This window comes from Netta rufina (genome assembly GCF_964035555.1).
Source record: "Netta rufina genome assembly, chromosome: 2".
Classification (NCBI taxonomy): Eukaryota; Metazoa; Chordata; class Aves; order Anseriformes; family Anatidae; genus Netta; species Netta rufina.
The window spans coordinates 121,114,904-121,131,254 of NC_140124.1; the positions used below are offsets into that span (position 1 = coordinate 121,114,904).

The following is a 16,351-nucleotide window of genomic DNA, read 5'->3' on the forward strand; positions in this document are numbered from 1 at the left end:
AGAAAGCACAGTGACAATTAAACTGGGTAGCTATGGAGCATTAAATTTATTGTCAAGGTAAACGGGGAGAACTAAGTCATCCACAGATATAAATCAAACTCCTTGAAGTCGATGGTGCTAGACAGGATTACTAACCTCATGATTTGTGTTATGATTCAGACAGTGACAATACTGCTCATAGACATTTTGGATTATTTTGAAATATATAACATTATGCCAGTAAAGCATTTTAGTGAAAAGGTTGCTCCAGCTGATAATTAGAATAATCTATAGATTCTGTATCCCATCCCTGTAGCTCAACTCACCACCAGAAAACTCTGACATGCATTTTAGAATGTTTATTTTGTTAAAGTAAATATTTGTAAATTGCTTTTTGGCAACAAAGTCTGACAGGAGAGGACCTTAGCTCTGTCACCTTGGGATCATCCTCCGGATGAAAGGTGCTAATAAATTTAACTAAGGTAAAAACAATTGGAAAATTTGATGATAATAAGTAGCATAATTTTTGACACTAACTGATTGGGAACCCTATGAGGAGATCCAAAGAGATCCAAGGAGATCCAACTTTCCCTTCTTGGTCTGTCCCCATTTCCTTCTGGAGCAGCCTGCAGTTGACCTTTCAGAAACTTGCCTCATTTCCGAAGAAGTATCTCAGGGGAGATGTGAGTCTGAAAAGGAGCAGAGCAAGGGATGTCTTTTACGCCCATAAACTCTCACAAAATGGGTGAAAACACTGAGGTCACATTTAACAGCCACAAGTCACAGTAGCTCCAAAAGTGTTCAAATTCATAATGAATGAGTCAGAGCTGACACAGACCCCGGATGGGCTCCTGGCTTCCACCCCTCCTCTACTGAGCACCCTCGAGTGCAGCCAGGTGCCTCTGGGCACTCTGATCCCCCTGTGACAGTGTCATACTTAAGCACACCTAACTAGCTCTGTGGAGGCAATTCTAACTCAAAACATGATTAATGCAATAAAATGCTAATGCCACCATTAATTTGAGATCTAAAGCACAGATTATTGGCCTGATTTTCCAAAGCCTTACATTAATTTTACATCAGCAGAATTCTGTTGACACCAGCAGTGTTATCCTAATTTGGTCTAATAAAGGCAAGAGGAAGGCATTATTTTTTATGCATGTAACCCATCTTTAATAAAACCCTTATTTCTTTAAGAATTGAGTAACCTGCAGCCCCCTCAAGACTTCAGGGCATGTTTTTCTGGAGTCTTTCACACTCTGTAGTGACTTGGCAAAGACAGCCTTCCTGTCTTTTCCTAAGTTTTCCCAGGCTGATGCTGAATCATCGGGTACTCTGCCCTGCAGGTAGCTCTACATATCTCCAACTCCACAGCAAATACTGAAAGAGGCTGCTTAGCAAAGTCCCTTTGAGCAAACCCACCCACAGGGAAGTCAACTGCATGTTGCTGTTGAATGAAAAGCTTGGGGACTTTTTCTCTTACCTGACACCACAAATGTCCTTTAAGCAAATATGCAGAAACAATATATTCAAATTTAGGGATCTTATCCTGGAGGTGCAGCTGTGGCATCTAAAGTGTAGTTTGTATCAATGACATGCAAGTTTACAAAACAGGGAAATTGAGGTTCCCTTGTGCTGATTAACTTCCACATCCTGCAGTGTAAGTTTGAGCACTCCCATCTAGGAAATGCTCTGGCTGCTGCTGTCCCCTTGGTTTGATATGAGAACACTGAATCTAGGAGAGCAGCAGAGTGAAACAGTGTTTGTTCTATAAATAATTCATAACTTTCCAAACAGCTTTCCTCAAATAAAATAAAGCATGCCTTTCACTTGGGGATTCCCTTTTAATTTTTAGAACCAAATTTTCTTTTTCAGAAATTAGAGAGAGAGATAAATTTGTTAGGCAGTGTTTTTTATTTTGTTTTATTTTGTTTGCTTGTCTGTTTTTGTGATGGCTGAAAAATTGGATGGATCTTGATCTTTCTTCATGCACATTTCACATTGGAACAGACCTTGATCTTATTTCACACAAGTGTAACTACACAGACTTCGATGACAGCCTCTTGCTAATTATGTCACTGAAATGTACGAGATTCACTGTACCGTTTTGCTCATACATAACAGCTTAAGCATCACTTCTAACACTCATAAAAACAAATTCTAGGTAAAGTACAAGAATGAAAAAGAAAATGAAATTCAGAACTAAATATTCAAGAAAGCTACAAGGTACTGAAAATAAGAATTTGACGTAAAATATATATCTTTGCAGCTAAAACAACAACCCTGTAAGACTGGATTCATCAAACACTTTATTCATGGGATATTTCCCATGAAGATAAATTAACTCTCAATGGGAAATATTTTCAGTGATGTTTTACCAAGCAGAAAACACCAGTGATGTTGGTGGAGTTTTGTTTTATTTTTAAACAGTTTTATGAACAACTTAGGAGCTAATTCAAGGAAAGCTACAAGCTGACAGTACAGCTGATAAAATCAAGTCAAACAAGTTGTTAGACTTATTATGATGAGTATAAATCTGCATATTTAGAAAGCTGAAATATTGCTTCTGTTATGTGTTGGAAACAATTATCATCAATTTTGCTTTTGTCATCTTGGGCTTGAAGTTATGGAAAGTGGGAACTCCCATACTTTTAGACAACAACTTTGCAAAGGGTATTCTAATACTAAGATGCTAAAATATATAATTGTTAATTAATCAGACTGCCTTTCTGAAAGCTTAAATATATACGTTCAAGTTGTCAGTGACTGTCTTATCTTAATTGCACAAATTCTGAAATTATTTGGCTGTTATCCTCTTACATATGAAGCCTACAAAACAGTTTCATGGTTATATAAAGTTCAGAAACACATTTGTGTAATCTTTATATACCTATTTAATCTTCCTTTTATGTATTTGCTCTTTCTTTTAGAAACTGATGGAATAAACAACACTTTCCTTTGGATGGATTATACGACATATGAACTGCCTGTTACTCTTTCTGCAGGAATAAGAAAAGCCCTTTACTTTCATTTGCTAGGTATCAGCATGATAGCAAAAAGCTTCTGAATGGCTCACGCTCACAGAAGACCATTTGTTGAATGGGATCAGCACTTCCACTAAAATATCTGAAGTTAAGGATTTGGAAAACAGATTTTTGCAGAGATGACCCATTTACAAGCTGGACTTAGTCCAGAGACTATAGAGAAAGCCCGCCTGGAACTGAATGAAAACCCAGACATTTTGCATCAGGATATCCAGCAAGTCAGGGACATGATCATCACGAGGCCTGACATCGGGTTTTTACGTACAGATGACGCCTTCATCTTGAGATTTCTCCGAGCCAGGAAGTTTCATCAAACGGAAGCCTTCAGACTGCTGGCTCAGTACTTCCAGTACCGCCAATTAAATCTGGATATGTTCAAAAACTTCAAGGCTGATGATCCAGGAATCAAACGGGCTCTGACTGATGGGTTCCCAGGAGTGCTAGAAAATCGCGACCACTGTGGCAGGAAGATTCTTCTGCTTTTTGCAGCCAACTGGGATCAGAGTAGGTAAATGTAGATAGTGTCCTTATCTTTTTACATACACTTACACTCAACTTGTAAATGAATGTTTGTGACCATACATAAAGAAGCAAAGCCACCAGTAAAATATTTTATAATAAGTCCATTTCACTAAAACTTTTACCTGACTTGATCACCTCTCATTCATCAGATATAACATCATTCAGATCCAAGGGTATTTCATAGTATCAAATAAGTAGTTCATGGTTTTTTTTATTTTGTTTTGTTTTGCTTCTATAAATACTGAAATTTTTTAGTCAGATAGTGTTGGCTTGCTATAAATACATTAATACCTATTATATAATTGCTTCAGTAATATCATAGATTAGTTTAACAGGTTGACAGAAAGCAAATGTCTTGAAGCATATGGTGGCTCTCTTAGCTCTTCTGGTGCAGCAGGAAATGACCATATTTATCTTATCTTTAGAATTCTAAACAGATACTTTTTGGTTTTAATGATTGCAGGAATTATAACCTCTGTTATGAGATTTTCTCAAATTGTATCATAATTTCTACACTCTCTAGCTAGTGTACGCTTGTTAGTTTGATAAATGGGAGATTAATGCAAGGTATATTTTCTTTTCAGGTCATTTATTTACAGAGAATGAACTAAGATATCTCCCATTAATTATTATAAAATCATATTCTTAAATGTTAATATGATTAAACAGCTTTCACTACCTACTTTAAGTTATACAGAGAAAAGGTGATTGTATCCAAATATCATGTTCACATTGTTCCCTTTGTCAGAAGTTATTCCATTCCATTTTCCCCGCATTCATAGTAAGATGAAGTTTATTCAGCTGTTGTGATTGCCAGGTGTTCTGCTGATCTTTAATAAAAATGAGAGCAAAGAAAAAAAATTCAGATTCAGGTCTTGAGCATCAAAAATTCTGACAACTTCCAGGTAGGAGTTTGCCTTGCTGCAGTCTAAAATTGCCCGTGACAGTGTCTTGCATCTTTAGGAGTCAATAGATTAGAGCTTTGCATTTTCATTATAGAAATTATTAGTGAACAGTACACATGTGCCTGTAATTTTTCATGCTTATTGTTTTCTGGGTAAACCTTTAATGTCCCTGCAAAAACTGTTCAGAAGTGCTTCTATTTTTCTTTCCATGCACAGATCAAGCAAACAGATGTACAGAAATATAGCTTTGCATATAGAAAACTATTTGGTGAAATCAAGAACTGAAGCCAGCGATAAAAGTCCTACTGAGTACAATGAGGCCAGTAGTTTATCTCCTGACTTTCTGAACTGTGAGCTTGGCTTTCTTCCAACCACAAAACCCTTCCTTTAGCACTTGGGCTGAAAAGAAAGATGAATAAGCAGGTATTTTAAAGTAATAGAAATCATCAGCTTTAGAGGACAGAAGCATTGTGGCTCTGCTGGTTGTATTAAGGGATTTAGGTATTATACAGAGCTGGCTTCAGGTTTCTGATCCCTCAACAAAATTAATCCATATGATTAACCTTGTCCATCGGGTCCTGCTCTGGGAAAGTTGAGAATGCTTCTGTCAAAGGCTCCTGCACAGGGATTTGGACAGAAAATTGAGTCTTACCAGATTTTGGCTCAAGTTTTCTTAAAGTCCATGTTTCCACATGTATATGTGCATGTATGCAAACCCAAAGATACCTTGTTTCTGAAAACATAATATTAACTTTCAACAAAGAAAGTCCAAGGCTATTATGATAGGATATACTTTCTTGAGTAAAAATCCCATGCAAATTCTACCTCACTTCTTCCACTGAAATTCAACTCTTGTCTGGATTCAAATGACAAGAAGTGTCATTTTTGTCAGCTTTTGTATCACTGCAACTTGTGAGTTTGAGGTCTGGGAAAGGAGTGCTTTAGGTATGAATTAGGAACAGGATTTGGTCTCTAAGAACGCAGATGTATGATCTGCTCCTTCTTTACTGCCTAAAGACATCAATAAGAGTAAAAGATGTTAAGGAACCTGAAATGATGAGCATGATATCCTATTAAGCAGCAGAAAAACACATTATTGGACAGAAAAAATGCACGTGCATATTTGTTTCAAAAAGTAAAAGTAAAAAGGGCTATTGTTTATATCTAACACACATGTTTCTTGGACAACTTTTCTATGGATATGTCTACAGTGATGACAAGATGTTTATGACAAGTTTAGATTTTACCTGAACACTAGTGCAACCAACTCATCTGATGTTATGATGCTGACAAGCAAGAGTAAGAGCTCAGCCTTCAGCATGCTTTTCCTAACTTTATTCTCATTTCCAACTGGCTGTGACATCTCTTTCTTTATTATTAATGCATAATTTAAAAAGGATGATTCATAAAGAAATGCTAATTAAACAAAAACAAAGCAAACCAGAACAACAACAACAACAAAAAACTTTAATATCAGCATTGCTTGAATCCATAAACTGATTTTCAGCCCAGAGATTTATATCATTTATATCCCTGGGAATATGGTGGGTATATAGACCATATGCTAGGCAGGCATTTCTTACAAATTTATTGATTTTTTAAAAGGAAATGTCATTATTTGTGTAATGTCACTGCTTGGATAAACCAGATTCAAAATATTTTTAAGAGATTTCCTCTATCAAAGACAAAACCTTTGCCTGAGCTTTTAGAAACACTCTATTTTTAGCTTCAAGAATGCAACTGATAGATCTAATATCTTTAGGAAACTAGCTTTTAGTTTCCAGTATCAATGTTTCTAGCTTTAGCTTCTAGCTACCAGATGTTGTTAATATGAAGAGACCACAAAAATATGTCAGCTTCCCATGTTTCCATTTTTGTGTCCTAACCATCTAATCTTTTAACCTGCTTTTGAATTCACTGAGGATGCTGCAATGTAGGGAAGTTACTCTCAGGCAACAAATTAGTACATTAGCTACTCTACAGCAGTGGTCCTCACATTCACTTTTGACCATGCTGAATGTAAAACAGCTAACCTCCTTCTCCTTCAGGGCAAAACTACCATTGTATTGTCCACAAGGTAAGAAAATATTTGTGGGCAGTCAACACAACAATGTACTGCAAATTACAACCTAACTTAACATTTTGCAATATATTTGTTATATATTACCAAAGCTTAAATAGATGGAATTTATTTACTCTCAGAATTAGGAATATTTTCTAGATTGCTAATACTTTGCATCATTCTTTTCTGGTCCTTTCCTATCATTTTAATGTTGTCAATGTGCTGACAGATTAAATGATTATAAACTTTCACTAAGAAAACATCATGTGTTAGCACCATCTCACATTTCTCTTTAGTAATTCCCTTCTTTTAGGTACAAGATTGCCACTGTTTTCTTAGCTATTCTGTCATATTTTGAGCTCATGTTCAGCTCAGATCTGCTTCCAAGTTACTGCTTCCCAAAATACAAACACCACTGGTAAATGTGTCATACATTCTCATCTATAACGGGGGCAGAGTCTAGCATGTGATTCACGCTCTTCTGTAGAGCTAAACCTGTCCTCCTCATCAATTATCATTGCATGGTTTCTGTGATATCTGCAAAGTTTACTGGCAAGAACTTTATTTTTTGCTTCCATATCATTGAAAAAGATAGTGATTATTGTTTTGACCAAAACCTCCTTGATGACTAGGAAAAAAACACAAGGAATGATAATTTGTACCCACAGATCACTACCTGAAATTTACTATTGTGCCAGGTTTTCATTCATTTAGCATATTCTGTTTCGATATAGTTTTGTTCTATTTTTAGACAGTTTTCTTAAAGATAACGTCTACATTTTCTCTTTTATTCCAATATAGTAGCTTCTGAATCTATTCATTAAAATTAATCAAATATGATACAGAATGGAAGACTTCAGTGGTATTGAATAGGTGAAGATGAGCAGATGGATAAAGAAGAAAGTTCAGATTAGTTTCACATTGAGGGAGAGAAAAGATATTGACATGTATTACTGTGCATGAGTGAATCCATGCAGGGGAGTGCCACCATTCACATAGGCCAGGGACGCAGAATAATCCAACTATAAGAAGTAAACTCACCCCAAACCCACAAAGTCATGACATTACCACACCTTACAGAGCAACCTATTTGCAACTGACAATCACAGTGTATGAATGACAGGTAAGTATGTCAAACCAACCTTGACAGAATCTTTTTGATGAACTAATTTGCATTATGAAAAAATCAGTTTGTGAAACAAATGTACAAACAGACAGTTTTGATGAGATATGAACCAGGATTTCACATAAACAAGTGTGTGATGTGATGTTCTAGATTACAAACAATCATTCTCACAGTTTATCATTCCATCAGTCTCACCAAACCTAAGCCCTCACTCCTCTGATGCACCTTGAGTGAAACCGAACATTTTAAAAAAGCCAGATAAAAGTGTTTTTTCTGCTGTTACCTTAAGGAAGCCCTTCACTAGCTACCACAGCTGTTCCTAGGTCTGCTACTGTCTCACTTGGCTAGTACACCTGGGAGATGGGGGCTTTGGGTGAACAAGTAATTCAGGAGGAGTTCATTAATCTTCCAAGTAAAGATATTTCCTTCAAGGTTGTTCAGCCAGAGTACAATTTATTTCTATGTAGAGAGCGAGCACAAGGACTCTCTCCATTCATGACACATGGGTTGCATACCGACCCTCTGCAAATAGGACCTTGGGGTGCAGGGCCAGAAGGTTGCCCACTGTCTTTTATGGCAAAATGGTAATTAATTTCTTTATTCATAACTGGACTGTCAAGTGTTAGATACTGTCAAATACCTCCAAAAATTCTGTAAGAAAGTCAGAGGGGAAAACTGCTTCTCTGTTTACAGCGTGCATTCCCGAGTCAGCTGCTAGCTATAAATTCTCTTTTATTAACCAGGCAGTCCCAAATGCCAGATACTTACCATTCTGTAGGAAAGTGTATTGAGTTAGGCTAAAAGGCAAGGAAATGCTCTGACATAGTGGTAAACCAACAGCTGTAAATATTTTAAAGGATTGTGATAGAAAAAATCACCTCCTTGCTGAGAATGCTAATAAATGGTGTAGTTACAATGATGTTATCATCAGCAGATCCTTTTGGTATGAATGAATATGTCTCAGATACTGATTATTCCAACATATTTCAAGGATAATCTCAGGTACTTAATAGAATATGAAGGAATAAACATCTGTTGAGACTGATTTACAGTCACAAGTAAACTCTGGCAATAACTCAGCCTCATAGCTGTTTATTATGAGAGATTACTGCTGAAATATGACTAGCCCTAATATCAGAATGATTTTTACACAGCAAGTCTTTGTATTTAGTTAGGAGATACTGCTTCTGTGTCGGGAGATGCAATGTATTAGAAATATTTGGGAGATACAATATATTAAAAATATTTCATGTTACATTGCTACATTACTGAGCTTGTTTGAAATGGTAGCAGACTTCGGGGTAGCAGAGAAAGTGTAGCATATGCAGAATGCTCATTTCAAGGAGTAACAGATGTGCAAATTAAATGTTGGACAAAGAAGAGGAGAAATAAGCTCTGTCCTAAAATGTTTTAATTTGCTTGGAGGTGGCAACTTAATTCAGTTAGTACAGTTTATTGTGGGAGCCAGGTTTGGGAAGGCGGCTGTAGTCTGTATGAATGACAGAAGGATGACATACACAAATGACAGTCCTGGACAGAGCTGGAAAGGGAATCAAAGAAGAGAGAGAAAATGTCTGAAAAAGAGGAAGAACAACAACAGCTGGGAAAGTTATGAGGCATATGTTGAAGAACAAGACAATCCTGACTGAAAGGAAAAAAAAAATCAATAGGGAGGAGGGGTGAGGAGTAGGGCAATCAAACACATATTGAGAGGGAAGAGAAGGTGAATGAATGGTACGGGGATGAGGACTGAGTGAAGAGCTGTGAAGGACAGTGCCAGTGGGTGAGACAGACAATTGCTGGAGCTGGCCTGCAGGATAACAAAGGGAAATGAAGGGCAAACTTGAAAGTGGCTCTGTGCCACCTCCCTCCTATGGAGAAAAGAAACCAAACTCAATCCCCAAGCTTTATGAACCAGAGAAGACAGATGATTAAGAAAAATACATGCAGAGAAACATGCACACACACACACACATGCATATACATGCACACCCTTTCCTTCCCAGATTGTCTAAAAAGACCAAAATTTTGTGTGAGGGCTTATGTCTGGGTGGCAGAAAAGAGAAACTGTATAATGTTGTGCTAGGAAGGGGTACATTGCCCCTAGAAAATGGCCCATGCTCCTCTGTGGGCTTTATTTGTCATCCTTATAGCTTGGTTCGGCAAAAGAACATTATAACATGGCTGTATCAACAGAATAGTACAAAGCCAAACAATATGACATCCCATGTGGTTCTTTGTGCCTTTGAACCTTGAGAACAACTGGTATCCACAAATGCTCTTATAAATAGGAGTTTTTTGAGGTGAGACATCATAAGAAGTGATTGGAATACTTTTTGTCAGAGCTTTTCCTAAATCATATCTTCTAAATATCTGATATCCTGATGAGTTTCTAACTTGTCAACCTAATTAAAATGAGTTAAGGCAAATTCATGCATTGCAGCAGGAACAGACTGCCAAGAGTCAAGGGAGGAAAAAAAAAAAAAAAAAAGGAACTCTCTGACTATTTAATAGATAACATACAGTAGAAGCATCAGAGACAAGTGGAGATATCAAGCTGGAATCCTTAAGTACATTTAAAAATTTTAAATTCTAATGATCTTTGATATATATTTTCCCCAGACCACGATTTATTTTAGATTCTTTATTCTGAACTCAGAGCCTCTCTGTCAATTGCATTTTACATAAAAATACTTGCTTTTTTCACCACTCTCTTGTAGGTGTCAAGCATCCTCCACTTCCAGTAGCTTGAAAGCAGCCCCAGAGGATGCTTGGGAACTGCAGCTGTTAGCAGGCTTTGTGTGGTCTGGGAGAAATTACAGTGGACAACATGAATTTGGACAGGATGTGCATGGGCGTGGTGTGGGGTGTGCTGAGCTCAATGAAATGGCTGAACAGCACATGGTGGTAAAACCTCCCCGCTACCAAAGTTGCTCTGTTTCTGGGTGTTTGTCTGCCTTGGGAGGATAAGAAAGATGTCAGGTCCCACAGCTGCACTGTTAAGAGTGCTCTGAACATGCACCCCTGGGATGCTCTTGATAATGTCATGAAAGAAGTGGTACAAATGCTTGTCTGCCACAGGCACCTCAAAATCTAACAGATTAGAGAAAGGTGAAAGCTTGGGGGAAGGATGGCAGATTAAAACTATTCAAACACATTAGTTCAAAATTGTAATTGTTAGAGATTTTCAGTGTCAGATATTTTGGCTCTTTTGTCATGGGTAAGCTAACAAAAAAGGTGGAGCAGTATAATATGCCAAGACAGGAGACATGATCCCTATATAGAAGAAAATGGAAGAAAATGAAATCACTCCTTAAGGAAGAGGAAAGTCTTGTCTTAAATTCTGCATGCGGTCTCACAGTTGCTGTTTTTAATAAGTGCAGCAACCACAGAGGCAGTAAAAAGCAACTGTCCCTTGCTCCCAGAATATGATAATCTCAGCTCTGGAAATGTCCTGGAGGGTCCATTTGTAGCAGGGGACAGAGGGCAAAGTCTGCTGGTTACCCTCCTGCTGGCAGTTTTCTATGTAACTGCCTATTTTCTGCTCATGCTGAGCAACCTTGCAGCAGCAAAGACTCATTTTTAAGGGAAATGTAAAATGCAAATATCTTTACTGGATTTTCTTTTTCCTTCTGGAAAGGTGTTACCACTTTTCTGTTGCATACACGCAGTGTATGGTGTGTCTGTGTATTCATTAACATATGTGGTGCCAGTTGTCTTTCATATATGTGGTTTAAATCACAGCAGCAAGTAATGTTATGTTGTTATACAGATCAATAACAATCTATCTGAAAAAGTGGATGTGGATTATATATGTAATATCCCATAATACATCTTCAGAGGACTGAAATTTAGGATTTGATTGAAACTAAAATTCTAAGCTATCGATTTATATATCATCCTAAATCAGGCCATTTATTTTAAATGTTTTTCTCTGAATTTAACATTAATTTGATTTTATGAAATAGGAGTCAAGCATGCAATGAAAAATACTTCCTTAATGTCCTTGGAAGAAATTCAGTGATGACAAGTGAAAGGACTACCATATTTTTGAAGTTAAGACATCAATATACATAAGAAGTAGTATTTTCTTGTAAAAGGCAAATCAATACCTTTTCTATTTTAACCTTGCCAGCCTGAAAAGTGTGTCAAACCCCTTGTCAGGGACCTGCTGCTGGCCACTGCCATGATGAAGATCAGGGGCCAGAGGGACCGTTCATCTGATCTAACAGAAAAATTCTCATGCTTTTATGTACAAGACACACAGTTGAAACAAAACAGGACAAAATAAACAAACAAATAAATGAAGCAGGAAGCTCAAGACTTTTTTAACCTTTTTAGACCACTATGGTTTTCTTCACTGTGTTCCAGTTATAAGCCATTCTCACACCTTCCTTGATCCTTCCCATAGACAGCCCCGTGTTCCCTTCCACAAAACCATAATTTCAGCTTCCCTGGATTTATACCATGTCAATAGAGGAAATGAATTCTCTGAGGAGACCCCCTGCTCCTGAGTGGGCTCCTCTCCAAAGGGCTGCAGCTCCGGCCCGGCCCGGGGCCTGCTCCTGTGGGGGCTCTCCATGGGCCTCAGCCTCCACCAGCACACATCCACCTGCTCCACCGGGGTGCACCATGGAGATCTGTTCCATGTGGGACCCATGGGCTGCAGGGGGACAGCCTGATTCACAAGGGGCCTCTCCACAGGCCACAGGGGAAATGCTGCTGCCTGCCTGGAGCACCTCCAGCCCTCCAGCTGCACTGACCTTGGGGGCTGCTTCTCACTCCTTAATCTCCCAGCTGCTGTGTGCAGCAGATTTTTTCCCTTTGTTAAACTGGCTTTCCCAGAGGCACAAAAAACATTGCTTATTGGCTCATCTCTGGCCAGCAGTGGGGCCCTTATCTGACTAACAAGGGGCACCTTATAGGTTCTTCTCACAGAAATCACCCCTATGGCCTCCTGCTACCAAAACCTTGCCACATAAGCCCACTACACATTTAGATATGAATGAAGTAATAAAGGTGAAAAATAAAAAAAAAATAAAATAAAAATGAATGAACATAATGCTACCTACATGGTGTGACAAGAAGCATGTGCTGCCTTGCCAGTGCTAGTCCTTTAACTGTTTTCTCCATTCTAGCTTCTTTCCACAGCAAATTCAATACGCAGTTGTCTAAAGTGAGAAGCATAGCTGAGCAGTAGGTGGAGGGACATCAGAGCAAGCTTCAGTAACCCAGGAGTGCAGAAGAACAGAAGCAGGAGCAGTCAGGTTGACTCAACTGCCCCCACCTTGAGGGCCCACACCCCCTCATACATGCCCCCCTCGTTATCCAGGGATGTTGTCTGAGCATGGCTGAGGTGCTGTCTAATTCATTGAGGTTCTTGGACACCCAACCTGGGTGACTACTAACTTGGCCAGTGATCCTAGCCATGTACGTTAAATACGCACAGATCAATCTACGGATACATGTGGTGCCCTAACTCCTTCAGTGCTGAGGTAAATGTTAATACAGTGCATTGCTTATGTATAAGGATTTCAGACCGCAAAAGTCCACACCAGAACACTATAACCTTATCTAAGGCACCCTTATCCTCCCCTATTATCTTGGACCTGTGATCCTCTAAGCTGTTCTCGCTTTGCAAGGTTTCTGAATGAGACTGCATTGCTTTGTTTTCCCAGGGATAATCCTATCCCTCTGTTGTGTAAGTATAAAAGGAGAAATGTGATTTGTATTGAATGAGAAAAAGGATGCTGAAAAATCCTGCCTCCAAATGCACTGGAAAATTCATTTGAAAACTGCAATAAAAAAGGAGGAGGAATAAACTCTGACCTAGGGAGAGATGGTAGGAAATCATTCCATTTGTTAGGTTCTCATTTACATGTAAGCCACTTTTAGCTAGCTACTGCAGTCTAAATTCAGTTTCACTCTGATAAAGCTTTCAGTTCTGTTTTAATAAAAGAGCTTTGCAAGTCTGGGGAAAGTGGCAGTCTGCGTGTAATGCAGCTGCCAATGGATGTTTCTCCTTTTTCCAGCATCTTCTTATTATTGTCTGCTGAAGTGCATGCACAGGCACATGTACATTCACTTCCTTTCAGAGAACATTTTGTATGTTTCATTTTAAAGTGATTCATGAACATTTGGGGATTTACTTTTTTTTTTTAATAAAAAAAAAAAAAAAGGGATATGAGATGCAGACTCCATATTAAAGGACAACAAGCCTTCTGAGACACTAGACATACCTGTCATTAGTGGTTTAGTTGTGGCTGACACATATGGCTCTACTGGGACTTTCTTATCTCCTGGTAAGTTAAATAAAATATTCATGGTTGATTAATGGAAAAAATACTGGCTGTGTACAAAAGGATTTGGGGGTAAATTATGGGCTACAAATGGAATAATGCAGTAAGGTAATACCATTGAGGAAGCAGTGTCTCCAAACTGTTTTACTAGGAATGTTGATTGACTGCAGGACACCAGCAGATATTCACCTTTCCTCACCTTGACTGACCTGTAGCCTAAGTACTAGAACCACAGGCAAATCAGAGATAAGTCAGGAAATAAGTAGTAAAGCAACAAGTCTGGAAAAAAAGGACAATATCAGAAAAGCTGAAGACAATGAGAAGAAATGGGATAAGAATCTTCCTATATAAATAAAAGTTTACCTTAATAAAAGGTGGTAGTGACAAGTTATTGCTTATTTCCTTTGGAATTGGAATACAGAACAAAAACAAATTAGGTAATCTTCAGAAAACCAGAATTAGATATCTGAAAATTAGGAAACATTTTGCAATGATTAAAATAGTTAAACATTGGAGATTAAAAACATTCAGTACCTGAATGTCTAAGTGAGTCAGACTGTGGACTTCTCATCACTGGATTTTTTACTCTAGGTCAGAGTCAAAACAAGACTACTAATGGTGACACAATGCAGGACATATATGAGATGCTGTCAGTCCACTTTTTAGAACCTATTTCTAGGTTTAATTTATTTTAGGAAAAAGCCTCTGAAGAGCGTAAACTCCGAAGATGCTTTGAGCTATCTTGCAGTGTACGAACATAAAGATAATATCAGTAAGCTCTAGTATCTAAAAGTCCAACAGTCTATCTTGTATATAAAAGAAGTTGTGTAAAAGCAATTTTCTCTTCTGGGATTCTGAATACATGCTGGGTGTTTTATGGCTCAATTGTATATGAAATTTGATGTTTCTGGTATTTAATGATGTTCCAGTGTCATTGTATCCTATGCTGGAGCTGTGCCTCTCACTCACTGTATGCTAAGGGGAATAATGGTCACAAAGCTCCAGTTGTCTCCAAGGTCTGTTGCAGCTGGATTAGAACCTTTTTGAAACCTCTAAATAATGGAGGTATTGTAGTTTTGTGTAAAGGTTTCTGTGCTGTGATGTGGCAAATTACAGACTCTTTAGGTAGGTAGCTCATCTGGAAATAGTCTTCAATAGGAGTTTTGTGACATGACCCCAGTAAAAGAAGTTGTAAGAATTAAGGAATGTATCAGAGAGCAAGTACTCTGTCAGGAGGAGTATGCAGATGAGGTGAGTGAGAAAGGGACTTTCATATGTCTGTCTTACTTTTGGAGTTATCGTGACTTTCCATGGGAGGGCATTTCTTATGAACTGAGTTTGGCTGTTGTGTGAAACTTCGCAGTGCAGCCATAGTGCTGGCTACATGTTCATGGAGGAAATGCTCCAGCCACATCGACTGGTTGGAGAACAGCACAAGGGGAGCCTTCAGAGCTCTTGTTGGCCCTGCTGATCAGCAGCTGCATCCCTACAGACAAGGAAATTTAATTACTGTAGACCTTCCTTCATCTTAACTGTGAACTATACTGGGGGATGGTTCTGGCACAGCCGAGCTGAGTGTCTAGTCTCTAAGTTCTTAAATATCTTCCTAAATATGCTTCTTGAATAATTTTGGACCTAATGCACCAAAAATACTGTCCAAATAGAGTGGGTTTGAACTTCAAGGATTTTATTGTGCTGACTCATTCAACTGTACTAGAGCCAGAGGGAGACAGGCTTTGAATAGCAAAGGCTGTATTAACATATAACGCAGGAAGGTAGCCTACAGACAATTGCCAGATGTAATAAAATGTAGGCAGTTACATGCACAGACTTTAAATGCAGCTGCATTAAAGCTCAGTCAATCCGGACCATGGCTGTTGAGCTGGGTGACTGCTTATTGCATGATGTGTTTGAAAGCACATTGCACTAGTGCTGGTCAGTTTGTGCTCACCAGCAGCCAAATCAATCTCACACATGATTTTTTTTTTTTTATGATTTTTTTTTTTTTCTGTTGGGTCCCTAGAAAATCAAAATGGAGAAGAGAAAAGCAGCACTGACCTCCTTCCATAAATAAAGAAGAATGTGCCAAGAGGGTGGGGTTCCCTGAGGGCTGGGAACAGTGGGGTCCCCCCAGGGATCAGGACAGGACCTGGCAGCCCATCCTGTGCCACCACCACAGCCAGAAGCTGGGCAGTGGAGGACCCAGGGCATCCCCAAGCTGAGGCTGGGACTTGGGCCCATGGGTGAGAGTCAGGATTGGATCTGGTGAGGGGAACTGAAGTCAGACATGGCTTGAGATGGCCTGGCAGGGCTGTGGGGATGGGTCAGAGATAAGGTCAGAAGGAACATGATTCTCTGGGTGAGGATCAGGACAAAGAGAGTCCACAGCCAAGCATGGACATGGCTGTGATGCC

General features: G+C 38.7%; 1 protein-coding gene across 1 annotated transcript in view; it reads left to right on the plus strand.

Moving 5' to 3' along the window:
• Positions 1-3,078: 3,078 nt before the first annotated feature.
• CLVS1 (clavesin 1) overlaps positions 3,079-16,351 on the plus strand; it is a gene marked incomplete at both ends in the record, with an annotated part of 90,717 nt that continues 77,444 nt past the window's right edge. Inside the window, 2 exon segments of the mRNA XM_084282850.1 lie at positions 3,079-3,132; positions 3,134-3,531. Of these exon segments, the coding sequence (XP_084138976.1) occupies positions 3,079-3,132; positions 3,134-3,531 (452 nt within the window).